The 26,509-nt window shown below is 40.7% G+C and overlaps 2 protein-coding genes across 18 annotated transcripts in view; both read left to right on the forward strand.

The window, feature by feature from the left end:
* The first annotated feature begins 323 nt into the window (after window positions 1-323).
* Window positions 324-10,688, forward strand: LOC129743743 (CDP-diacylglycerol--glycerol-3-phosphate 3-phosphatidyltransferase, mitochondrial-like). Of its 12 annotated transcripts, none has more exons than XM_055735947.1 (5): window positions 353-418; window positions 1,716-1,771; window positions 8,770-9,686; window positions 9,772-9,980; window positions 10,059-10,688. In XM_055735947.1, exons 3-5 carry the CDS (start codon window positions 8,801-8,803, stop codon window positions 10,476-10,478), a joined length of 1,515 nt encoding a protein of 504 aa, XP_055591922.1. In that variant the 5' UTR covers window positions 353-418; window positions 1,716-1,771; window positions 8,770-8,800; the 3' UTR covers window positions 10,479-10,688. The 12 variants fall into 12 exon arrangements, with proteins under 12 accessions (XP_055591943.1, XP_055591922.1, XP_055591904.1 ...); XM_055735929.1 differs by having other exon boundaries at window positions 360-418; window positions 1,686-1,771; XM_055735920.1 differs by having other exon boundaries at window positions 362-418; window positions 1,689-1,771.
* Window positions 10,689-15,097: 4,409 nt separating this feature from the next.
* LOC129743797 (uncharacterized) overlaps window positions 15,098-26,509 on the forward strand; it is an 83,206-nt gene continuing 71,794 nt past the window's right edge. Inside the window, exons 1-2 of one of the 6 annotated variants that reach the window (XM_055736023.1) lie at window positions 15,098-15,132; window positions 16,206-16,726. In XM_055736023.1, the coding sequence (XP_055591998.1) occupies window positions 16,606-16,726 (121 nt within the window). In that variant the 5' untranslated portion in view covers window positions 15,098-15,132; window positions 16,206-16,605. Of the gene's footprint in view, window positions 16,727-26,509 lie in introns of all 6 variants that reach the window. The other 5 variants (XM_055736002.1, XM_055736011.1, XM_055736016.1 and 2 more) reach the window with 5 other exon arrangements.

Consider the following 26,509-nt stretch of genomic DNA (forward strand, 5'->3'; position numbering starts at 1 on the left):
TTTCATGAATAATGTATACATTAAATAATAATAAAACACTTACCACGATTCACGACCGCAAATGAAACGTTTAAAATTATGACAAGATTCTAAACAACCCTTTTTGAAGGGAATCAAGCATTTCGAAATAAGGGGTAATATTGATCCGTTAAAATGACCCTTTATTTGACAGATAGTGGAGGTTCTAAATAACGGGTCAAATTTACGCCTTTAAGGGGTAGCCAAAAGTTAGCGTGTTTGCGTTTCTGACATTTTGTTTTCCGTCCCTTTTTCGCCAGCGCACGTGCTGCGCGTCGTGAATTCTTTGTACTAAAAACTTCAAAACAAAAACATTGTGAAATTTTGTGACTTGTGCAATCTGCAATCTCGCCGTCTTCGAACGGTGAAAAAATTTGTTAAATTAAATGCAAAATTAAGGGTAAGTTTTAGATTTCATACCATAAAACTCTAAAATCACGTAGTCTTAATTCGATTGTAAAAAGAAATGGTATAATACCTGACCGATGGTCAAATTTCCATGCATTCCAATAAAAAGCAAACGGTGAAAGTTTTAATGTTTTTATTTAAATTAGTCTACAGTTTCTCTCGCTCAATTCGTATAGAAATTCAACCGTCACCCGAAAGAAAACTTTCGCCGTTTGATTATTCTCATTCGTTTTTTTGGTTTCGTTGCCTCGATTGATGTATAACATTTCACACTTTTCATTCTTTCTTTGCTCATATGTGAATTGGTACCGACTATCGATGGATCTTGAGCGAATCTGCCACGACTTTGAATTTCTCTGTGCTTTTAAATACATACTTCTTATTTATTCGACGGTATTCGACGTTGGCGGTGGCGCATCATCAGCATCGTCTCAATCCGCGTTCTCGTACGTTTCATAAATCGCGCTATACGATTAGTGTCGTGATTCTTCATTATTTTGCAATTGGAGTCCCAAGTCTGAGAGGCATCATCCCTTGCAACGCAATGAGTGTTATCGATTTCATCCTGAGGTAAAGCCAATTTTGTAGCTTTCAAATGATCTTTTTTTTTTTCCTAATTTTTTGAGTTAAAAATATTTCGGTTTGTTGGGTTATTATGTTTTTTTTTCAGTTTATTTCTGTTAACCCTCATTTCTTGATTGGCAATGAAAATTTGCATGCTTGAGGTCTCGTTTCTAAGAATACCCATTGTCTATCTACGTGCGCGATCACAAAAATAACTCGGAATCTGGGTGGAAAAAGAAACGGAATAACAGCAACATATGTCGCAATTTTCTTTGATTCAATTTACATGGCTCGCTTCTCGATTCAAAATGCATTTGTCAGAGAAGGTAAAGGGTAAAACATATTTCGTTAAACTAGGAACTTTTCAACACCTTCTTCAAGACATCAGTCTTAGAATTCGTTCAATAATCCATCTAGTACCTAATACATCTGTCCTATACCACACTCGTTTTGCATGCTTAGTTTTCTCCCAGCCATTCCTTTCATCTATGTTTTGGTTAGGTTTTCTACAACCACCATCAAATCGAAAGCACTATACGGGTTCATCACATTTTATGTAACTACTAAGCTATACCGCACAAACTCTAATTCGCAATTGGAGACGGCTTAGATTTACAGCTTTTGCTTATCTGTAACAGTTATCGATTATTTATGACAATTCCTGGCTAACATTTCTTATGATTATATCGCTTTAGCAGTTTATAATATTTTCTACTAAACAACAGCAACGATAGGTTCAAGAAAAAACGCTGCCCTGAGCTGGAAATTTAAATTTCGCAAGGTGAGTTTTTTTGGGACCTGCTTCTATTAAGATCCATACAGCATCCAATCGTAAAAAAAAACTAGGAATAATTCTGTTCGATGGTTTCATATTCGTTAGTGGTATTTTCGATGTCGTATTACACCTACTAGTTTTATGTGTTAATCAATCGGTAAACAACTTTCACCATAGGAGATTCCTGGAACCCGTTCCTATATATTTTTTTATAATCATAGGTTTGTTTATTAAGGCATTTTACTTATAAAGTTTCGTTTTGCCGAGTGTATCACTTTATTAATCTATGTTAGTAGAAGGGGGAGCCGTAATAGTCGCGGCGACTCAACTGTTAGTTGTATTCTAATTTGGGGGTTGGGAAGGGGAGCGTTTAGGGTTCATTATGGAAATCATTTCTCCATCTGGGCTCGGTGGTGGCTTCTTGTAGCTGTGGATGCATGAGCTACTCCAGATTGTCGTCTTCCTGGCCAGACTTCTGGTGGAGTTGGTGGAACCCATTGGACGGTAGATTACTCTATTGAATAGATGAAATGAACATTAATAGGGTACATATACAGGGGAAAAGCCACGAAGAAAGGAAGACTAAACGACCACGTCAGACATTTTAAGATATTTGTAGATAGGGTACAAATATTCAAGATCAAGTTTTGCCAAGATGTCTCGAATCGGAACACCGGGTGGTTTACGTCGGGCCCTAAGGGTATCCAGTAGCCAAGCCCTCGATCGATCAAACCGTTCACACGTCCACACAACATGATCAATGTCGTGGTAGCCATCCCCACAAACACAAACATTGCTTGTAACTAGTTGTATACGAAACAAATGCGCGTCAAGCCGGCAGTGATTTGACATGAGCCGAGAAACCACGCGAATGAAATCGCGACTCATGTTAAAATGCTTAAACCATGCCTTCGTCGGAACCTTAGGGATAATCGTATGGAGCCAACGTCCCTTTGTGCCACTATCCCAGCTAGACTGCCAAGCGTTAATCGCTAAAGTGCGAGGTATTGAAAAATATTCATTGTAAGTTATTATCCTCTCAAAGATTTCACCTTGTAACGCGCCCACCTTAGCCAATGAGTCCGCATTCTCATTGCCTTGAATAAGACAATGAGACGGGATCCAAGCTAAGGTAATCCTGTACGAATTTTCGATCAAAGCGCCCAATATCCCAGAAATTTCCAGCAAAAAATGGGAAGAGCGCTTCATCAGTTTCATCGATCGAATCGCCTCAACGGAGCTGAGGCTATCCGAATAGATGAAATAGTGGTCTATGGGCAGTGTGCGAATGTGTTCCAAGGTACAATAAATTGCGGCTAGTTCGGCAACGTAAACGGAGCATGGCTCTCGAAGCTTGAACGAAGCTTCAAAGCGCTCATTATACACTGCGAAACCAGTCGCGCCGTCGATTCTAGAACCATCAGTAAAGAACATTTTTGTAGGGTCAATTTCACGTACTTTTGATGCAAAGATTGAAGGAATGACGTTGGGTCGGACGTGATCTGGAATTCCACGGATGTCAGCGGTCATGGACAGATCGAATTTTATTAAGGAACTGCTGATCGGGTAAAAGTGACTCGTGTCCGAATTTAACAAAGAAGGGTTTATTTCTAACTGACTAAAAGTTTGATAATTGTTTACATATTTTACTTGCGAATTAATATTCATAAGCCTTTCCAAATTTTCTATCACCAAAGGATTCATAGTAACACTTCGAATTAGGAAACGTAGCGATAAATCGAAGAACCGATTTTTCAACGGCATTACTCCCGCCAGTACTTCGAGACACATCGTATGTGTCGACTGCATACAACCCATGGCAATACGCAAACAACGATACTGTATTCGTTCTAGTTTAATCAAGTGGGTATCCGCGGCTGACCCAAAGCAAAAGCTTCCGTATTCTATGACCGACAGTATCGTTGTTTGGTATAACCTGATGAGGTCCTGTGGATTAGCACCCCACCAGGTTCCAGTAATCGTTCGAAGAAAATTGATTCTCTTTTGGCATTTTTGAGTCAAGTACCTAATATGTTTTCCCCAGAGGCATTTAGAGTCGAACCAGACACCCAAATATTTAAAACTAAGAGATTGAGTTAGAGTTCTACCCATCATAAGGAGCTCTATTTGAGGAGGGGAATGCTTCCTTGAAAAAACTACTAACTCGGTTTTACTAGGCGAAAACTCGATGCCTAGGTTCCTGGCCCAATGTGATAAATTATTTAGAGTTTCTTGCAACGGAGGTTTAATTTGAGTGCCTTTTTTACCTGTGATATGAACAACACAGTCATCCGCAAGCTGTCTTAGCGTGCAATTTTGTGCCATACAAGCATCGATTTCTCGGACATAAAAGTTGTATAGCAGGGGGCTTAAACATGAGCCTTGGGGTAGACCCATGTAACTAATTCGTTCAACTTTGGTTTCTCCATGACTAAAATGCATGATTTTTTCAGACAACAGGTTATATAGAAAATTATTCAATATTGGTGAAAGTCCGCAAGAGTTAAGATTACTAGAAAGCACTTCTATGGACACCGAATCGAATGCCCCTTTGATGTCCAGAAATACTGCCCCCATCTGCTCTTTTTGGGCAAACGCCAATTGAATGTCTGATGAAAGTAATGCTAGACAGTCGTTCGTACCCTTGCCTCTACGGAATCCAAATTGTGTACTTGACAACAGATTGTTTGATTCAACCCATTTATCCAGCCGAAAGAGAATCATTTTTTCGAGCAATTTCCGGAGACACGAGAGCATTGCAATCGGCCTATACGAGTTGTAATCAGAAACTGGTTTTCCCGGTTTTTGGATGGCGATGACTTTCACTTGTCTCCAGTCATGCGGGACAATGTTCATCTCTAAACATTTATTAAATAAATTCAACAAGCGTTTCTTAGCGGTATCTGGCAGATTCTTCAACAAGTTGAATTTGATTCTGTCCAGTCCGGGAGCAGAATTGTTACAAGACCAGAGCGCAAGTGAAAGTTCGACCATCGAGAATGGATCCTCCGTTTCGGAACTATTCTCTGTGTCGCGAAAGATTTTCTGAACTGGTACTGCGTCCGGACAGACCTTTTTCGCGAACTGTGTCAGCCATCGACTAGAGCTTTCCTCACTTTCGTTCGAAGGTGTGTGATTTCGCATGTTTCGTGCTGTTTTCCAAAGCGTGTGCAGAGACGTTTCTCTAGATAACCCATCCACGAATCGCCGCCAGTACCCACGTTTCTTGCCCCTGATCAAGTTCTTGAACTTGCGTTCCAAGGACAAGTAACGTTGGAACTTCTCTGGCAATCCGGTTCTGCGAAACTCAACAAACGCTTTGCACTTTTCAGCTCGCGCGCGCGTGCAATCTCCATCCCACCACGGAGTGGGAGGCCGTTTCTGTATCGTCGAGTTTTCATTCCGTCTGACCTGTGCCCCGATTGCACAGTCCACAATTGTCCCGGAAATAAAACTGTACTCTGCCTCCGGAGGCAGTTCGTCTGTTGAGTCGATGGCTTCAATGACACCCGATGCATACTTTTTCCAATCTATATTCTTAGTGAGGTCATAAGGAATATTGATCTCTTCGGGTGGACTACGACCACTGGTGATAGAAATATTGATAGGCAGATGATCGCTTCCCTGAGGGTCTTGGATTACCTTCCACGTATAATCCAAACTCAGAGAGGAAGAAGCTAATGAAAGGTCTAAAATACTATGCTGTGATTGGGATCCATTAATTCGAGTCACTTCCCCATTGTTTAAGACAGTCATGTTGAAGTCGTCGCACAGCTCATATATCATGTTAGCACGATCATCATCACGTGAGCTACCCCAGCCCACGCCATGGGAGTTGAAGTCTCCCAGAACTAGTCGGGGTTCTGGAAGAAGTGAAATAATATTCGCCAATTGGTTCCCGCTCACGCTTGAATTTGGCGGAATATATACCGAGGCTAGGCAAAGGTCTTGGCCTTTAATTCTAGCTTGGCAAGAAACGACTTCAATACCCGGTGATGGTTGATGTGAAATACGATAGAAAGAATGGCATTTCTTGATCCCCAAAAGAACGCCGCCCCCTCTTTGACCATCACGATCCAGGCGAATAATGTTGTGGCTGTGGAAGGAGAAATCTACGTTTGGAGAGAGCCAAGTTTCGCATAAGGCGAACACATCACAATTCAAATTGTGTACCAAAGCTTGAAAAGAGTCTAATTTTGGTAGAATACTTCTGCAGTTCCATTGTAATACAGAAACAATTTCTCTTCCCTCATTGAATGAATTAGCCATCAAAAGAAATTGTTTCTGAAATGAGGGTCATTGTGAGAGCTTTCTTTTTTAAAATTTCTCTCAAAAGGGGTACAAACATATTAATCATAGTCCTCCATCCTGCTGGTACACTGAAAAAGTCCAGGATGAACGCAACAATTTCCGAGAATTTCATCTTACCATCAGCCGAAAAACTGGGAAAACTATTCGACGATGGATCAGATGCAGTTTCTCTGGAAATTGTTGCATTCCTGTTAGCTACTGATGGGCCTGAATTCTGAAGGGAAGCCTGGGGTTTTGACTTCCCAGAAAGTGGAGGGAAGTCCTTCGGGGATGGATTAAAACCCGGAGGATTCTGAATAGGAGGGGAAGAATTACTATTTCCACTTTGAGGATTTCTTTTAGTTTTAATTTTGCTGGCAGCTAATAGGGGTTGTGTGTTAGTTGTGCGTTTCCTTTTTGGAGCCTGTGAAACTTTTTTATTGAAGGATGGCCCAGTTGATGTTCCTTCACATGGATCCTCCCCTTCGGACTCATTCTCACTAAGAAGGCCAAACTGGTTTTCTGAGACGATTGGCAAAGACTTTATCAGCATGTCTCTATAGGACTTTTTGACACGAGTTTTTAGAGAAGTCTTGATTTTTTCCCGGCGCGATATGTACTTCGGACACGCCGAGAGAGCATGAGATGCTTCCCCAGTGCAATACAAACACCTGTTTGCTGCTGGTGTTGTACACGAAGCTTCCTCATGCTTCTCCCCGCACTTAGAGCAGCGTGCCTGATTGCAACAGTAGGCGGCCGTATGATCCAACTGCTTGCACTTCTGGCAGAACATGACCGAAGGTACATAAAGTCTCACAGGTAGACGAACCTTCCCGATCGCAACGTAATCAGGAAGTGCAGTGCCGGAAAAGGTAACCCGAAAAGAGTTCGACAGGGAAAACGTTCGTTTTTCCCCCTCGTCAGATGCTGACTTTAGTTGACGCGCGTCCAACACCTTGATCGTGGGAAGAGCAGGGTCTTTGAATCGGCCAACCCCGGACTCCACCAGATCATCGACGGTCAAACCCTCTTCCGTTACCACTCCGTCGATTTCCACGTCACGAGCGGGAACGTAAACGCGGTACTCGATCGTAAACTTCGGGTCACAAGCAATGGCATTTGCTTCCTTCAAGCTACCAACAACAATGCGCATCTTGTGCGGTCTCATCGGCTGGTAGCTAATTACGGAAGGGTAAGATCGATCAAGGTCTCGGGCAATTGAAATCACATTGAGTGATTTCCCATTCGGTTTGGACCGGATGTAAACCACCCAAGGTCCCGTCGATTCAGGTTGGTAAACCCGACGACGAGGAGGAGCTTCAGGTTGTTTTGAAATATCTTCAAGTGGAGCATTAGCTTGGTTTGAATGAGATGTAGGAGATGCAGTATCATTCGTTGCCAGAGAGGAGGGGTTGCCAAACTTAAAGGGTAGCGAAAGTATTGGTTGGGGAGGGGAGGATGGGGAGTCTTCGGTATCCGAAATGTACATTGGTGGGTTAGGGGTATTTGAAGATGAATGTTCTTCAAAAGGGTTCTCCTCGGTACGACTTTCTTCTCGATATGGAGAATGCTCGCCTTCCTCGCTGTCTTCATCCATTTGTCGCTTACTTTCGACAAAACGGGAAAGGGCGGAGATAAAAACCTTGGACTATTAACCTACTTATATGAATTAGGCAGATTTTCTAATAAGTAAAATATTTAGCAGGGGAAAATTATTGAGAAAAAGAAGTATGTATGTATAAAAAAAAACAACAACGAGAAGAAAATTAAACTTTAAAAAGTGTGTAACAATCGAAAAAGAAAAAAAAAATAAACAGTAAAAAAAATACTTAGCCGATTGGTAACCCTATACCAATCTGCAGTTGCTCGGTGCGAGCAAACGTGTGGCCTTTTGTTCTGGCTGGCTTCTATGTATGTAGCTGAAGCCGACCGCCTGTGGCTTTGTTCTGTGATGAAACCTCACTAGAATCACTCCGAAAACTATATTTTTCGTTTGGTTTATAGGATCCGAATAACCCGCGGCACTTAGTGAGAATATCACTTCCGTGTACACTGCCTGAACGGTATTCAAAACCGGAATCTTTCGGCGGACAAAGTTTGTTTTTGCACTGTTTCGCGTAAAGAGCAAGCGGAAAAAACACGACCGTTTACTTTGAGCGGCGGAGGTCGAAATCAACCCGTTCCTATAGGATTGGGATGAAAAGAAAGTATTGAAAACTCAGGACATAATATTCCATAGAATTGAAGAGCATGATTTAAACAAAAGGGAAAGAAACAATGAGTTAGAAAACAAACTGATTATCATTCAATATAAGATTCGCACTTGAACCTAAAATTATTGCGACTCCTGACGTCTTTGTCGATAGACTGCTAAGGTATAGATAGATTCTCTACGGCTTAGCATGATGCATGTTTTAAAGCTTTTTAATCCCAGTTGAATTACATATTGTTAAAGTATTATAACAAATTTCATATGTATGCACTTAAATTATATAGTAGGTTTAATGTTGTTGTGTGGCTTTTGAATGAGGTATATTGCTGATTTTATTTTAAACATCCATGGAAAATGCATTCCTTATTAACAAATTGCATGCATAAGTGTACACATGTAGCTAGAGCATTTATAATCGGCAAACCAGTATTTCACAAGCCTGCTCGTTAATATCGAAACGCGCAACGATTGTTATGAATTTAAGGTTCTTTTCGTTTTTCAGCTGGCAGATAATCCTTCAACCGCTGTTCAAAATGATTAGACGCCTGTTCAGCACCCTGATTACAGATTATCCACCAGCAGGAGAATTTCTCTCGTCCACACCGCCCAACAGTGGTTCCCAGTCATCAAAGGGAGGAACAGGCGATGGAGGAGGAAGTGCCGTCAAAGCATCTTTTCGGGCTTCGCATTTGGAATCCCTGAACTGGTTGCACTCCGTTTCACCATGCTTTCCAGTGTCCGGAGAACGTATTGATGTAATCTGCGATCCCTCTTCGTTCTATAACACCCTATTGGAAAAATGTTCAAAGGCACAGCATCGGATCATGTTAGCTAGTTTGTACTTGGGTATTGGAAACTTGGAAACGCGATTAGTCGATGCTATAAGTGATAATATGAAGCGCAATCTGCAACTCAAGGTGGACGTTCTGTTGGATTTCACCAGAGGTACACGAGGGGAGCGCAACTCGCAGACAACACTAATGCCTTTGTTGCAACAAAGTGATAACTTCCAGCTGTCTCTGTACCACACACCTGTACTGCGCGGTCTTACGAAAAGATTGGCCCCTCCACGATGGAACGAACTGTTGGGTATCCAGCATATGAAACTATACCTAGTGGACGATACCGTCATCATAAGTGGGGCAAATCTTTCGAACGATTATTTCACTAATCGGCAAGACAGGTATGTGATGATTGAGGATCATCGGTTGGCGAATTTCTATGCTGAATTTTTGCACAAGGTACAGGAATTCAGCTTGAAGGTAAATCGAGCGGGGGAAGCTAATTTACACGAAAATTGGAACATGTTGCCATACAAGAGCGCACAAATTGACTTTGCCACCGAAGCTCGGGACAGGATACGAAATTATTTCCAGGGAGTGATGGAACGACAGCGAAAGGAGTTCGAGGAAGACAAAGGTGAGTGAAATCGTGCGTAATACGAATGTTCTAGTTCTAGTTGGTCTTTATTAGCAGAATCTTCATAAGCAATACTTGTTTGCAGAATCGGACACCTGGATATTTCCACTGATTGAGATGGGACAGCTCGGTATTCACCATGACAGTTTGGTGACCAAAAGTCTTCTCTCCGGCTGTCTTACCGAATCGAAACTCAATCTGGCCACGGGATACTTCAACCTGACCGAAACCTACATGGACACATTGACGAATGAGTGCCGCGCCGAATGTAGCATTCTGATGGCACATCCCAATGTTAGTAGATTTGCAGTCCTATGACCCTAAATCAACCAGTTCGCTAGTAATATTCTGTTCTATCTTATCTCCCGATAGGCTAACGGTTTTTTGGGTGCCAAAGGACCAGCGGGAGGAATTCCAGCTGCCTACTCGTTGATTGCCAAGAAATTCTACGAAAAACTGAAACTATCTAACCAACATCATCGGGTGTCGCTGCTCGAGTACGAACGCCACGGTTGGACGTACCATGCCAAGGGTCTGTGGTATTACCTACCCGGATCGAGTCAACCCAACCTCACCTTGGTCGGGTCATCGAATTTCGGCGAACGATCTGTCAACCGGGATCTTGAGGCACAAATTGCTTTGGTAACCACCAATGGCAGCCTTCAACGGAAGCTGCAGGCCGAGTACGAGAATATCCTGCAGCATTCTTCGACGGCCGAAGCACAGCTGGATGCTCGAGAGGTGCCCCGATGGGTGCGGGCAGTAGTCGGGCTGTTCCGTAATTTCTTCTAAGTCATTAGGTAGGTTCTCCACTATTTAATATTAAACTGTATTGTACGCGGACGGTGACGAACTCATTTGTGTCTCCTAGTGCTTTAACTTAGCTGTGCGCCGAACAAATTTTAAGTAATTGTACCAAAAAGTTGGATTACAGATTAATTTTAATATTCATATGGACGCCATATTTTAAAAAAAATACAAGGCTTAGCTAAATTGAACAAAGTTAATATTGTTATATGAATTATCACATTCCTTGAAAAATCTTTTTGAATGAAACATCGAAGCAAGAAATGCATAAAAAAGTAGAATTATGATAAACAGTGAAACTGTGGAAGGAAAATGATTGTCAATTGAACAATCATCCTGATAGTGAAAAGTGTGAAAAGAACCAGTTTAACATATCCCTGGTTTTGTTGTTTATTATCTTAACCCCATCTGACAAAGGTAGATGCCTGAATGAGTTAAACTTCTATAAGCTCTACATAAATCGTTTGCTAGTTGTTTCTCAATCGTTCACTCAAGCTATGCTTAATCTGTTGTTTGAAAGTTGCAATGGACACATTAAAGTCGAATAGGGTATAATAACGGAGGAAGCATATTTTCGCGAAACGTTGGGGGGTTGTTGCTGCCATAGCGCGTACTTCGTGGTTTCAATGAGCTCTTAGGTCATGTAATCATATATGAATGGATGTTTCCTCCGACCGAATGTAATAACACAACACGTAGCAACCTCGGGTTCGAGTTTTCCTATTAGTAGTGCGGGAAGTCGGTTTTTGATGAAAGCAAATCAGCGGCAGCAGACGCACGTGTGGCGGCCCTGCAGGCTTGCTGCGTGCTGCGTGATGTCGATCAGGCGGTAGCGACTTTCGTAGCTGGGAAGTCGGAACGGGTCCTGCCAGTTCAAGTGTTATTAAATCCCTTTGAGGAAGACAAATGAAACCCCAATTAGGCTAAGTGATTTTTAACTTGTGTGTACATTCGTGTTCGGGTATCTTAAACATTCGTTTTTATGTTTATAGTAATGTTTTCCACTTACGTTTAGTGTCCTTCAACTGTATCTGTGCCTGTCCTCGCAAGTAGCAACGATCCGTACTGTTTGTGACTGCTAAATTAACAGTCACTTTTTAATTTGTTCGTGCAATGTTTTCAATCGACCGTACTTATCGTGGTAGTCTAATCTTCACTTCTACTCTCACTAGCTATTCGATTAACTTTCCCTACACGAAACGTGATGTTGTTTGTTTTTGTCGTTTTCGCGCTTTTCGAACGGACCAAGGTGATCCATAAAAACCTGGTGTTACTTTTCGCTGTCAGTTGACAGCAAGTATCGATGGTAAGTGAGAAGGTTGTTGTTATTGGGGAGGTGCGTCACTCTGCACCGTCGTGACAAGTGTCGAAGGACATACCTCAAAGAACGCCGTTGCTTGGCTCCGATGCGTTCAGAACCATTTGATAATAAGGGCATCAAACAGCAGAGGCATATTAGAAGATCGATCGAAGCATGCTAGAGTAGAGACTCTTTAGGCAGTAGATGTACTTGACCTATTTCGTTATGCGGAAAAGAAGACCCAGGTTTCTGAAGGCTTTGTCGACAATGCAGTTCATGTGAGTCTTAAAATCCAGCCGTTCGTCAAGAGTTTGCCCCTTTTCTAAGGAAATAAACGGCTGAAAAAGGGCGCCGTTTACGAGAAAATGATGTTACTGCGCATTTACCAGGGTTCAGGGGTATGCGATTGGCATCACACTAGGGTACGAAGGGGTTAAACTGGCTCATTTGATTATGCCATTGATAAAGTAGCACAATTTCACATCGTCGGCATACGCCAAATTTGATCCATCGAGAAGCAACAGCAAGTCTTTGAAATAGATCAGGAATAATATTGACCCTATATGACTTCCCTGGGGCACGCCGAAGGAAGTTGAGAATTGGCTGGAGATACAGTCACCCATATGAACTGTCAATTCACGTCCAGTTAGGTAACTACGGAACCAATCATGTAGAGATCCACATAAACCTAGACGTCCAAGCTTTCCAATGGCAATGGATCACCTTGTCGAAAGCAGCCGACTGTACGCTATTAGATGGCATCAGTTTGTGATTGTGAGTGTTTTGGCATAAATCCATGCTGGTGCTGGTGGCCAGCGTCTTCAGTTGGTTCCAGTCAAGATTCTCGTTGACAGTTCGGAGCCGCCGAGGCCAGGCTTCGCCGTCACGAGTTTCTGGGTCTGCCTCTCCTTCGATTCTAGCGCACCTCTGCAAATCTCATTAATATCTCTTCGCAGCGTGTGCCCAGTCCATCTCCACTTACGTTCTCGAATCTCGATTTCTAGCGCTCTTTGATGACATCGGCGATGTAGTTCCTCCTTTGAGATCCAGTTACCAGGCCACCAAGCCCGGATGATACTTCGTAGGCAGCGATTCACAAATACTTGCAGTTTTCGCGTCGACACCCCATATGTTCACCACATTTCACACCTGTACAACAAAACGGATTTGACGTTTGAGTTGAAGATTCGGACTTTTATTTGTAGTGAGATCTGGCGTGACCGCCAGATGATTCGGATACTTTCAAACGCAAATCGGGCTTTTCTGATCCGGGTTTCGATGTCTTTCTCGGTACCACCATCAGGCATTATCTGGCTTCCAACATACTCGAAGCACTCCACTTTCTCAACTTGTTGCCCAGCTACCACGAAATTGGAAGGACTCACCGTGTTGATTTCCATCGACTTGGTCTTTCCGACATTTATTTTGAGACCTGCTGCCTTATTGGAGCTTTCGGTAAAGTCGTCGAGTTTGCTCTGCATGTCTTGTTGTCTCTGGGCGAGCAAAACAGTATCGTCTGCCAGGTCAGCGTCGTTTAGCTGCTCCATTTACGAAGGCTTCCACGGCAAACCTCGGATTGGTCTACAGTTAATCGATCCAGTCAGTTGTTGTTGAAGAGTTGTTCGAAGTGCTCAGTCCTTCGTTTGAGCTGATCTTTTCGGTCTGTCAACAGCTGACCTGCTCGGTCTTTTAGCGGCGTTCTTGTATTAGTCCTTGCACCACAAAGGCGGCGAGAAATGTCATAACGTAATCGGATATCTCCATTGGTGGCGACTCTTTCTCCCTCTTCGCTCTCTTTCCTCCAGGCTCCGTTGTCTCGTCTACAAGCTCGTTTAACTGCCTTTTCCAGCTTCGCATATCGTAGGCGGGCGGCTGCTTTGGCTGCCCCGGATCATGCCTGCTCAATTCCGACTTTTGCCCTTCTCCGATCATCGACCATCTTCCAAGTTTCATCCGACATCCATTCACTTCTTCTTCCACAAACTTTACCGAGAGTACCATGGCTCGTTGTGATAAAGGCATTCTTGATTCAACACCACTGTTCTTCGAGTGTTTCGTCTGTCGGCAGTTCCGAGGCTTTCAACCTGTTCAACGTATGCTCTTTTCACCACTGAATTCTCCAACCGGCGAACATTGTATCGATCCCGACTTCCTCATCGTCGCGCCGTTGGACACGCGCAACGCGCAACTCTCAGTCGTATATCGTCATTGACGAGGTGATGGTCAGATGCAATGTCTGCGCTTCGTTTGTTGCGGACATCAAGATGGCTCCTTCTCCATTTGCGGCTGATGCAGATGTGGTCAATTTGATTTTCTGTTCGGCCATTTCGGTATGCCCAAGTGACCTTAGGTGCTGGTTGATGGGGGAAAAGCGATCCACTGATCATCATGTTGTTGTTGCCACAAAATTCTACAAACAGCTCTCCGTTTTCGCTCATCTGTCCTAGACCATGGCGCCCCATGGTCCCAATTGTCGGAGCCAATTTTTGCACTGAAGTCACCTAAGTGGATTTGAATGTCACCCTCGTACAGTATATAAATTAAGCTCAAATTTTATTTTTGGCAAGCTGGCCACAGATTTCGAAGCCTGGGCTCGGCGTGTTCCGGTGCGCCAGAATCCGGCTAAGATGGTTTTGATAGCCATGTTATAGTATTTTATAAACGGAGTTGAGTTTGCGATATTCCTCCTTGGTGTGCGGAGATCTCTGCTTGTTGTAGCATTCCGATCCGCTGGTTCGAGCTCAGATTCCGATAGAGGCCATAACACTAGAAATGTACCGGCCAAACCGAGTTTTCGGCAATCTCACCACTTCAAGTAAGTTCTAGTTCCTTCTTTTCTAATTATTTAACGACCGCAGCATCGAATATTTTGTATAATGATACGGTTAATCTGGCGAATGACATTCTGATTAACGGTTCTTTCCGTTAAATGACAACTGCAGTTGATTACAGTCCGGGAAATGGTACATTCCGGTAAAAAAGTACAAACATGGAATGATTTATTAGTACTATTACAAATCAACGCTTACTACGTTCACATATAAATTTCAATATAATTTTTTATGAAAATGAAGCCTAATTTATTCTTTGTTTTTATCTCGATTGTTTTTGTAAAGAACCACAATTTGTCTATATGAGCATTTTATACTCGTTTATTCCTTGGGCTTGAAGTGATAACTCTCTCGCTTCGCTAACGTTATCTCTCACTCTCTCCTCTCTTGCTTTTAAATGAACTGGTTGGCTGGCTGGCAGGCAGTGGGTTAGTGGATGTTTCGGCAAGGACCGTGATCAGTTCTCTGTGCACCGTAGATCACGCCGGTTTGAGTTTGGTTATGTTTGGTGAGCGTTGTTGATCGTTATCATCCGGTCGGTTGAAACTTTTTCGAGGGCGGTGTGGTTTGTTGTTGTTTTGAAACAGTGCACTGTGTGTAGTGCATTGGCACCCGTTTTTACGCAATGGCCTACGTCGATCGAAAATAATTGCGTTGCCTCCTTGTTCTGGGCGACTGTTTTCTGGGTAGGTAACAGTGCTCTAGTATCGTATCTTGCAGTGCGTGAGTTGGTGGTTTGTTTTGATTTATTATCAATGCGCGATCATCTAACAACGTCTAGGGTGACCATGCAAAAGCATATTCCTCAAATGAATGGGATTAGTTGTTGGTGAATCCGAGAAGTGATGGCTTTGTCGATTGATCTTTCGAGTTAAATTGTGGAACACACTACATACGTTGTCTCCGAGGGTCTCCTCGCGTCGTGTGTGCTGTGCAACGGTTTTAATTGAGTAATAACCCGCAGCAAATTGAATAAATCTATCATTGAAATCGTGCCATGAAGGAGTTGCAGAAATACAAACGAAGACCTGTTACACGGCAAAGTAAGAAGAAATTTAAAGGTCAACTCAACTCCATCGTTCAATTGGTTTAGTGTCTTTTTTGTTGATCTATGATGAATCTCTAAGATAACTTAGTCACAGTGTCTGAAAGTCTAGGACGGAAGGCCTCAATGCTGTAATACGGTACCTATATGTGAATGCAGTTTAGTACTAGGCCTGTAACTCAAGAGTGTAACTGATAAAATACCAAGAATTAAAGGTCATTATGCAAATGGGAGTTTTGGGGGTTGTTTTCGACATATGGAAAATCTGTTGGAAAAGGGAGCTGAGCATAAGCCAAAAACAGCGCTGAGAAAATATTTCATGTGTGAATTTTCCTCTGGTTTTGTTTTTTAAATTTCTTCACTCTCGAAAAGTATTATTATTGCTTTGAGCTTGGGATTTCATGGATACCCGAACGGATGTTTCGTCTAAGGCCGCGGTTCAATTTTGATAATTGAACATTTTGTGTGTATCGGTTTCCCGTAAACCAATTTTATTTCTTGCATTATAACGATTCTTCTTTAAACCTCTATTATAGCTAATGAAGATAACGCGCGGTGGTCGTTTGAAGAATCTACCAGAGTTAAGCAACAAGTTCTTAGCGGAAACGAAGATAACGAAAGAAAGTGAAAGACGGAAACAACCATACTGGAATCGCTGAACCTGTGAAGTTCAGTGATGGAAACCCGTAATTGTAGCGACTAGGAAAAAACGAACTCCTACCCTTTGTGTTGCATAAATCGGTAATTGAACTCAGTGGCGTTGCGGAAGTATAATAATTGCAGGATTGAGAAGAAAGTGATAGTTGGAGAAGTGACGGATGAAGAAATAGTCAATGAATCATCGACAGCTGAATAATCTTCGATTGGTGGTACGGTGGCAGCGAACCCGTTTCATAAAGTTCGGATAAATTTTGGATAAGTGCAAAAACACATGTAATGATGGGTGCCCTAGGGCTCCGGTTTTGGTGGTCATGTCACCAAATATTGGTGCTAGCTCTGATAATGGAACCGGTGGTCTGCAATCATGTTCAACAGCACAATGCGTCAAACTCAAAAGGTGAGTGCGAGGTATTTTCTACGTTAGCTAATTATTATAACTTTCACATTCTAAAATAACTAGAATAAGTTGAACTGATGATATTCCCACTCAGTATTTTTCAAGCAGAAGATGGATTGACGTAAGATTTATAATTCTTTAAATTAATGCAAAAAACTATACTTTACTGTGTAAATTTTGAAATCCGATAGATTTTTTTAAGAGAAGGCACAAATAGTTGCACCTCTTATGGTCTCAAAAGATGCTTTCAGTCATAACTTGATCATCATGAGAAAACCAAGTGGATGCTTCTTCTAACATGGCAGACAGTCCCCTCTGTTTGCGTTCGCTCAGCTCAGAACTGTCTCATTTAGATGATTAAAAGAGTGTTTTGTTTTTCCACAACACCATCCACTAGCATGAAGAAGTAGCGGATATTCACGCAATGCCAGGCCAGCAGTGTAGGTACTGTTTATAAAGATAAACACACTGCTTCAAAGAGCATGCAGTAACATTACCTCCTCCCGACTGAATGGAGATGAGTCGATGGCGGGCGGCTTGAGCCCATAACAAGCTAATCCGCCGAGTGGATGGCAAGTGTAAACAAAGATTGTTTGTTTTCCCATTCCAACCCATAACGCAGAGTGAAGATGATCTTTCTCTTCTGCGACACCATGGGGGCGTTCGGAAAGAACAGAACCAGAAGAGGTTTCTTTTTTTATGAACCCTAACTTGACCTGGCAGCGCATGGGAATTATTCTCTCTAACGGGTTTTATGCTTTTCTTCTTGCTGTCTATCGGACACGAGCATGCAACTTACTGGTATGGCGGGGTGGATTATGCTGGCAAGACATAATATTTCCATGATGGGCAAATAAATAGTAAGATTCAAAGAAAGAGTCGATGTGCTTCTCAAATGATCACACGTGAACTTTCCGATGAAAATTTGCAAAATGACAAAAATTTCCAAAATGATGTTTGTAAATGATTTGATCTTCAATGACAAAAAAGAACATAGAAGACAAAAATACCGTGAAAATTATAATGATAGAAATGACAAAAATGTCAAGAACGACAAAAATTAAACAGATAAGAAAATTGACAAAAATGTCATAAATAACCAAAATTTAAAAAAAAAGTTGACGAGGTAGTAATTTAGCTACAACCGCTGAACGTAGAATTACGCAAATTTTTTCTTGTCAATAAGTGAACTTTTGGTGTATTCTCGTAATGATCAATGTGTGACAGTGTCAAACTGGCAATATCTGACTGTATGACAAATTTCAACCATATTGTAGAGATTCCAATCCACTAAAATAGTATTCGTTATCTTCTTTCTGCCACACGTTCACTGTCTAGAACTGTCTATCATTTCTCTCCCGTCCCCTCATTAAGTTTCACAACACTTGCGATTTGAAGGGGTTTCTTATAATTTTATCCTGTACTCTGATGTTTGAGTTCAACTTTTTTTCAATCAGTGCCAATACACACGTTTAACACTTTTCTTGTATATCTTCTTTGGGGGGATTGTAGGGTCGCCCCTTGGCCAAAATAGCTGATAGTTGCTATAAGGGCATCCGCAGCAATCGCGAGTATAGTGAAAATGCTCACGAGTTTAATCACTTCCATACCGCACCGGGGGTTAGTATAAAGGTGAGCAAAATAGGGCCGTTGCCGTCGGGACCGACAAAATCACCAAATTTGCTCACTAGAAAGGGGCGAGATCAAACATGCACTGAAAAAATTCTACCGTTTTAAGCAGAATTAAACAAACGAACGGAAAGCGGAAACTTTTTTAATTGCGCAAAAACTAATTCCATGACATATTTCCGAAAAGCCCTTCAAGTTCGACGATTGCTTTCTGAAATTTTTTTTAAAAGACATACACCGTCTTAGCCGATTTAGGCTCACAGACTGAATAAACGTGGACAACATTTTACTGACTCCCACAACCTTGAGTGAAGCTTCGAGGATTTTTCTCGGAGTAATAATAATCGAGACCAGTGTGCTGTGCAGGATTTTTGTATCCAACCGTATGGGTGGCATTCCATTACTGTCCCTACCGAATTCGGCTTTCGAAACGAGGTCTCTCAATAAGTTTGGAACTAATGGGACCCAGTTTTTCGGAGCAGCAACTATTTCAGTCAGCACGTTGGATAGAAAAAGGAGTTGAAGATTTAAGCAGAATTAAACAAACGACGTCGCGTGGATGTTTGTTGATATTCATTTTAAGAAAAAAATCGTATGAGATTAAAATTGTGGATGGATTTTTTTTGAATAACCAGTTGAATTCGCAATTTCGTTACATTTTTCGGGTTTATCCAGGAATTGAACGAGAAAGTGCAATTGCTGGTTCTGATGGTGAGTTATTTATTTTGTATTTTATATTGTTTATGACTTTTTTCTATCTATAAATTTTGATAACATTTTTTCCTTTCTCACTCAATTTCAGATAAACAAACTCGAAGCATCGTATTTTATGACAAAAAATGATCATGTAACTAAGAAGAGCCGTTTGGTGGACGACTCCGAAAATTTACTCGGTCCGTATTAATTTAAGATTAAGATTTTCTTCAAAAGTTTTCTCAGTGCAATGCTAAATTTAAAAATAATTATGCTACCGCCCGGTGCGCGAAAGAGTGTGTATCCCAAAACCGGTCCGCTGAAATGAGCAAAACCGGGCCGCGTATACTCACTTATTGGTGCGTTTGCTCTAAGGGTATATACGGGCGCCAGTATTGGCGAAAAATTGGCCTCAGCCATAACCTCAAACTTTCATGAGCTGACGGCCTCACCAGTGATGCTAGGCGCGTTACTAAAATCAGTATTTGTTTTTTTTAAACTAATTATAATATTTCTGAATTGATTAAATTTTTTAACAATCACAACTAATCGTTTGAATTCATTACGGGGCGTCTCTAATAAAATTGATGAAGATAAGCCATCTTCCGCTAATGAATTTTCAAGGTGAATTTAAAACATTTGAAATATATTTTCATGTACTGCTCGGTAAAGTAAAAAGAGTTGTTTCCAACTTCTAAACGAATGCAAAATCATTCACTGTTACAAAAAAAAGTAAATTAATAAAAGCCACGTTGATGTTGACTATGAAAATAATAGCCTGCATGCTCTGATTATTTATAATATTTTCACATAATTCACTACATCGTTTAAGTGTGCGATACAGACAGTTGTTATTCAGTTCAGATAAATGTTGCGTTTAATTTCATATTCTAATAGAAATCTAGGGGAAAGTTGCAAATTCTCAGTACTCATAAAAACGTTTTTCAATAAAAATTCAATTTAAAATATAATCATTTTCCAAATGTCAATGCACTTGGCAGCCCTGACCACCCAAAAAAATCAAAACACGAGCATCTGTGTGTCGCTTTTCCACAGGGCGAATTTGTCGATATTAGTACCGCAAAATCGCGTTTATCGTGCGCCCTTCTCAAAAATTGATTCTGTTCTCCCATGGTTTGAGGTTAGGGCTGAGGCCTCCTGCTAAGGTGGTGTTCGTGTAAAACTGTCAATATATCCTAATTCCAATCCAACGTTTATGAATAAAAATATATTTGTAACAAACCGAGGTGGCTATGAAAAACGGGAGAGAAATTATAGACAGTTCTAGACAGTGAACGTATGACAAGGTTATTCCCGGATAGCGAAATGTAGGATTTAGAAAGAAAATAACGAATACTATTTTAGTGGATTGGAATCTCTACACTTATAACAGAATTTAACCATGCAGGGCTAGAAGTTGGTCACTTTCTAGTAACTTTGTCAACTTTTTCAGGCTGGTCACTCACAAGTTACTTTTTTTCGAAATTTGGTCACTAAAGTCACTATTTTTTTAAATAATTTCCTTAGCTTATTTTTTTTTAATTTTTTCTACTTTTTTCCCTTCGAGTCCTGTAGGAATTCACACTACCTAAATTGGGAGAATGGCTCAAATTCAGTAAAGGAAGATCATTGTTTTGTTTGGCTTGTCTGTTTTTTTTTTGTTGTGAGCTTACACTTAAACAATTTTTAGATGAAAATTTGAATTTAAACAAAAATTGTTTTACGCATTTAAGAATATGTATTTTTTGTTTATTTGTGACACTTTACCAACGTTTTTGCTTTCGTGTGAAGAAAAAAAGTATTATTAATAAATTTATTACATACAGACCCCGTTTGATTTTGGCAACATGCCCGTAAATTTTATGTTGCCAAAATCGAATGTTGCCAAAAACGAACGGTTTTTTTTCTCAACTTTTTTTCAGTTATTTTTACAAAATAACTGTTATTATTATCAAACACGTTATTTTTGGTTAATTTTCAATTATTTGTAGTCATTTTTTAATATTTTTCATCATGTTTTTGAAGCATTTTCCACTTTTCTTGTTTTGTTTATAATGTTTGCTTTCATTTGTCATAATTGCTGTTTTTGTCGTTCTTTATAATTTTTTAGTTTTTTTTTTGTCATTTTCAGTCTTTTGTTTGAATTTGTTTTTTAACTTTTTGAATTTTTATCTTTTTGTCATTTTTGAGTACTTTATAATTTTTTCAAAAAACTTTTGTTTTTATTGTTGCATTTTATAACCATTTCAGAACATAAAAACGTATTTATGGTGTTTGTCCAAATTAAATAGGCCCTGTTATAACGAAAACTAAAAGGTAATGTTGATTCTAAAAACCGTGTGCCAAAAACGAACGGGGTCTGTAACATAATCCAACTATGTGACAGTCTGACCATGCAACATAATCGACCATGTAACACAATCGGACCATGTGACAACATCCAACCATGCAACATAATCTGACCACGCTACATAATCCGACCATGCAACATAATCGGACCATGTGACATAATCTGATCATGCAACATAAACGAACTTTGTGACATAATCCGTTCTTGCAACATCATCGACCATGTGACAATCCTATTATGCAACATAACCAGACCATGTGACATGATTAGAACATGCAACATAATCGGACCATGTTACATAATCCGACTATGCAACATAATCGACCATGTGACATCAACATGCAACATAATCGATCATGCAACATAATCGGACTATGTGGCATAATCCGATCATGCAACATAATCGGACCAAGTGACATGATTAGATCATGCAACATAATCGGACCACGTGACATTATTAGATCATGCAACATAATCGACTATGTGACATAATCTTATCATGCAACATAATCGATTATGTGATATAATCTGACCATGGAACAGAATCGACTATGTGACATAATCTGACCATGGAACAGAATGGACCATGTGACATAAAGGGTGATACGGTCAAAATTAGGTCAAGGGAAAACGCGTGTAAATCGGTGAAATCGTTTATTTAAAAAATCAAATTAAATTTATTTTTCAAGTTTAATTAGTATAAAATTCAGGAAAAATATTCAGTTAGGCTTCCGCTTTTCGAAATCCGAATTGCCAGGCCTTACACTTAACACCTGCCATCAGATTTTGTTCAGGCACCTTGTCCACCTTCTTCGCCGCAGAAAGCCAGTTTGCCTTGAACTGCTGCTCGTCCTTAGCAGTTTTTTTGGTCTCCTTTAGGTTCCGCTTGACAATAGCCCAGTATTTCTCAATTGGGCGTAGCTCTGGCGTGTTGGGAGGGTTCTTGTCCTTGGGAACCACCTGCGCGTTGTTGGCGGCGTACCACTCGATGGCCTTTTTACCGTAATGGCAAGATGCCAAATACGGCCAAAACAGTACGGAACAACCGTGTTTCTTCTGGAAAAGCAGCAGACGTTTATTCAAACACTCTTTCACGTAAATTTCTTGGTTGACAGTCCCAGAAGCTATGAAAATGCTGCTTTTCAAGCCACAGGTACAGATGGCTTGCTAAACCAGATATTTCTTAGCAAACTTTAACAGTTTCATGTGCTTGAAAATATCTGCTACCTTTCCCCTTCCTTTTGCTGTATAAAACTCCTGTCCCGGAAGCTGCTTGTAGTCAGCTTTGACGTAGGTTTCGTCGTCCATTACCACGCAATCAAACTTCGTCAGCATCGTCGTATTTTGTTTATCATCGCGATTTGGAGTCACTACCTTCTTGTAACTCGATAGTCCGGCTCTTTTTTTGGCTCGATGCACGGTTGTAGACGATACACCCAGCTTAATTGCGGCATCTCGGAGAGAGAGGTTAGGGTTTCGCTTTAAACTACCGGCAACTCTCTTTGTCGTCTCAGCGGCTTCCGGTTTTCGATTTCCTCCCGATTCAGACTTTCTGGCTGTCGACAAACGTTCCCCAAACACTAATTACATTTGTAACGGTTGATTTGGCAACTTTTAGCGATTTTGCCAGCTTTGCGTGCGAGTAGCTCGGATTTCCGCGATGCGCGAGCAAAATTTTGATACGCTGCTATTCTTCCTTGGACGGCATTTTGACAACTGAAGAGTGAATTCCAAAATCAAAATAGGAGCAACATTCCACACACACACACACATACACACACAGACACACACACACACACACACACACACACACACACACACACACATACACACACACATACACACACACACACACACACACACACACACACACACACACACACAGACACACACACACACACACACACACACACACACACACACACACACACACACACACACACACACACACACACACACACACACCTTAAAAATGAGGGGTGTTCAGGTTGCATTGACCAAATTTTGACCGTATCACCCTTTAATCAGAACATGCAACATAATTGGACTATGTGACATTATCCGACCGTGCTTCATAATCTGACCATGCAATATACTCGGACCATGCTGCATAATTTAATTTTTTTTTGTACAGCATTTTCATTCTTTGGGATGATTCATCCCTACATAACCCCTAAACCGAGTCGACCGACGAGCCCTTTCTTTTATTATTTTAGTAGGCAGGAAAAATCAAAATCCATCAAGAGGCGGGGCTTCCGTGTTTTCTTTCTTTTTCTCTTTTTTTTTTTTTTATTTTGGCTTGGTGATCACGTCATAAACCTTCAGATGTGATGTCCGTTAATGAGGCTATTTTCGGGACGCGAGATTCGTTCGAAAATTTCAATTTGTCCCCATATAGTGTTGCCGTAAGACGTAATAAGTCTACGTCAAAAATCAAAAATGACAAAAGCCAAGAATGACAAAAATAACAAAAGTGATCGAATTGAAATTCCTTTTCATTAAGAACCCAAACTTTATCAACAAGAAAAACCAACTAAACACGAACGTCTTGCATTTAGCCACGCGGTTAGATTTACCTACTTTTCAATGAAATTAAACTTATTTCATCGGGAATTCACGAAAAATCTTGTGGGCACTTCAAAACTTCACTCGAGACATCACATTTCAACCCTTTTTTGGAAATTTCATTCCTAATTTATGATGTAAAATATAAATTTTTCGCGAATGGTGAGGAAAACGTGTACGATTGACAAAAGTCATCGCCTACTTTCTGAAAAAAAATGCATAAAACATATAAAAACCAAAAACCCTAAAAATGACAAAACTGATAAAAATTACGAAACTGACGAATTGAAAATAATTAGAATAACAAAAAAAAATATAAATATATGACAAAAAAATACGAAAATTACAAAAAATTTAATAATGACAAAAAATACATCAATGTTGGATGTATGACAAAAATGACAAATGATAAAAGGGATAAAATGAAAAAAATGTAATCGTATTTAAAATTTTCTTAGAAGATTATTAACGATGAGCAAGCTTATAGCGCGATTGATCCGATTGGTGAGATTGTAAACCTTGGGGTCCAATAAGTATGAATGGAGACAAAGGCGGCCACCACACTGTAAGCTTTCGGCACTCGGGAACGTTTTCGCCTATGATTTATTGCCAGGTATCCATCTGATTCGATTATACTTTCTATCAAGAGATACTGCAGCCTGAATGCAATGGACACTGGAGAAAATTACGTCATAGAAAATTGAATAATCTTTGAAAGGTAATTTTCGATTATGCTAAATAGAAAATGCGTTATATTAAAACAGTTTTAGAGACAACGATGTGCTTCGAAAGTTTGAGCTCCGCAAATCTCACTTTCTTGTTTTCAGATTCCAATCCTGGAGTTGTCGAAAAAAGTCAAACTGGAAAGTTCAATGTGTATTTTAGAGTTTTATTGTTAAAAAGAAGGATGAAGAGAAATAATCGCGCGTCACGGTCACTCTCTCTCGTTCGCGTATAGCTTCGCTACTGCGTTCGCTCTGAAGGTGACGGGATCGTAAGCAAAAAAAAAACGAAGAGAAAAACACGTTAAACCTGTTTTGGCCAAACGTGTGCGGGACTTGAAATGTTCCAATTTTTTTTGCGACTACCAACAAGCATCTCACTTTAAAAGTTTTGAAGATCACTACCAAGACTATCGAGCACGCGGGCCCGATCGAGTTCGGTGCGGTTATCATCATTGGTTCATACAATAAATAATCAATCGCGATTCTCCTTTGTGTCGATCTCTCTAAAATGGGCTCGTATCTTAGATCCACTCTTCGAATTTATGAGCACAATTTTTCGTTTGCGTCTTCATAATGGTGATTGAATGTGCGTTCCGATTGATTAAACCTGTTCTATAATGGATTCCTGCGGTTGGAATCGCCCCAATTAAATCATCTTACGCTCGAACAAAGGAACATTGGCTCTTCGAACGCGTTCGAAGGACCATTCTCCACATGCTTGAACAGGTTTTGTTTATTGTATTCCTAAAAATTCAAAATACTGAAACTTTTAGAAACTGATCGCAGCAAAAGTTTGTGCTAACGTTCCGCGGTTTCTTTCTGCACAAACTGGCTGTAACAATCATCCGTAAAGTGCCCGCGCGCACACCTAAACCCTTTCAAATAAGGCGAAAAGGGTCAACATCGTGAACCTGTTTCTCCGTCCGTCGTCGTTCCGAAACCGGGCATGGATAAATGCACCAGGTTTCGACATCACGGAACAGACCAGACCTACATACTTTGGTTGGGCTTCGGGAAGCAACAAGCGACGACGGTCTTTTGTTGCACCGAAGCGCAGCGGAGCAGTTGAATGAAAATGGGTAAAAAGAGCTTTCCACCAAACCAAACATGGTCCCGTATGACGAATTTGCCATGCCCGTGGCCCCAGGAGAGAAAAGAATCTTTTTCTTATATCTACGTGTTTTTTTTTTGACGGATGGCCCCCCAAACGCGATGAATAGCTAAGCCGTATCATCATAAATGCATCATCATCATCATCATCATCTCTGAAATTACCGCTGTCTCGGTGTTTGTTCAACGTCCACACGGGTTCAAGGGAATTCATCCGTCACGTCAACGAGCAGGTTTAGTCGAAAGGTTTGTATTTATGAAATTTCTATGGTTTTTTGTTTGTTTATTAATTTTTTTAAAGATTGTATACCCTCAATTTTAAATGTGGTGAAATTGAGGCGATCAGGTGTTAGGTGTCTTCGGAAATTTTAGTTTTTCTCCCTTTAAATCAGAAAAAAGAACTTGAATTTTTCCACATTTTTCTACACTTCTAAAGTATCAGCACCTCAACAGTCCTAATGCAGATGGGATGCGCTAAAAAAGCTGATCTTTACTTGTTGCGCTTCTCTCCGATCGTTTCATCAACCGAAAGCAGCAGCTGCACTGCAGCATAATTTTTCGCGGAACGGAATCATAATTATGGAAATTTTGCCCAACAAGATTTATTGGCGCTGCTGAGACGAGGAACTACATATGACAGTCATTATTAATGATTGAATGAGTCATCGGTTATTTTTATCATAGTTGATTTGCTTGCATTCGCTGCTTTTA

This window comes from Uranotaenia lowii, chromosome 1, assembly GCF_029784155.1.
Source record: "Uranotaenia lowii strain MFRU-FL chromosome 1, ASM2978415v1, whole genome shotgun sequence".
NCBI lineage: Eukaryota > Metazoa > Arthropoda > Insecta > Diptera > Culicidae > Uranotaenia > Uranotaenia lowii.

Excerpts from the sequence above, each read along its gene's own strand:
- LOC129743743 (XM_055735882.1), top strand. The coding sequence starts at position 971 with ATGAGTGTTATCGATTTCATCCTGAG. Across the intron at positions 997-8,751 it reads GTTATCGATTTCATCCTGAG|GTTCTTTTCGTTTTTCAGCT; the intron begins GTAAAGCCAATT and ends TATGAATTTAAG. Across the intron at positions 9,687-9,771 it reads GGAGTTCGAGGAAGACAAAG|AATCGGACACCTGGATATTT; the intron begins GTGAGTGAAATC and ends ACTTGTTTGCAG.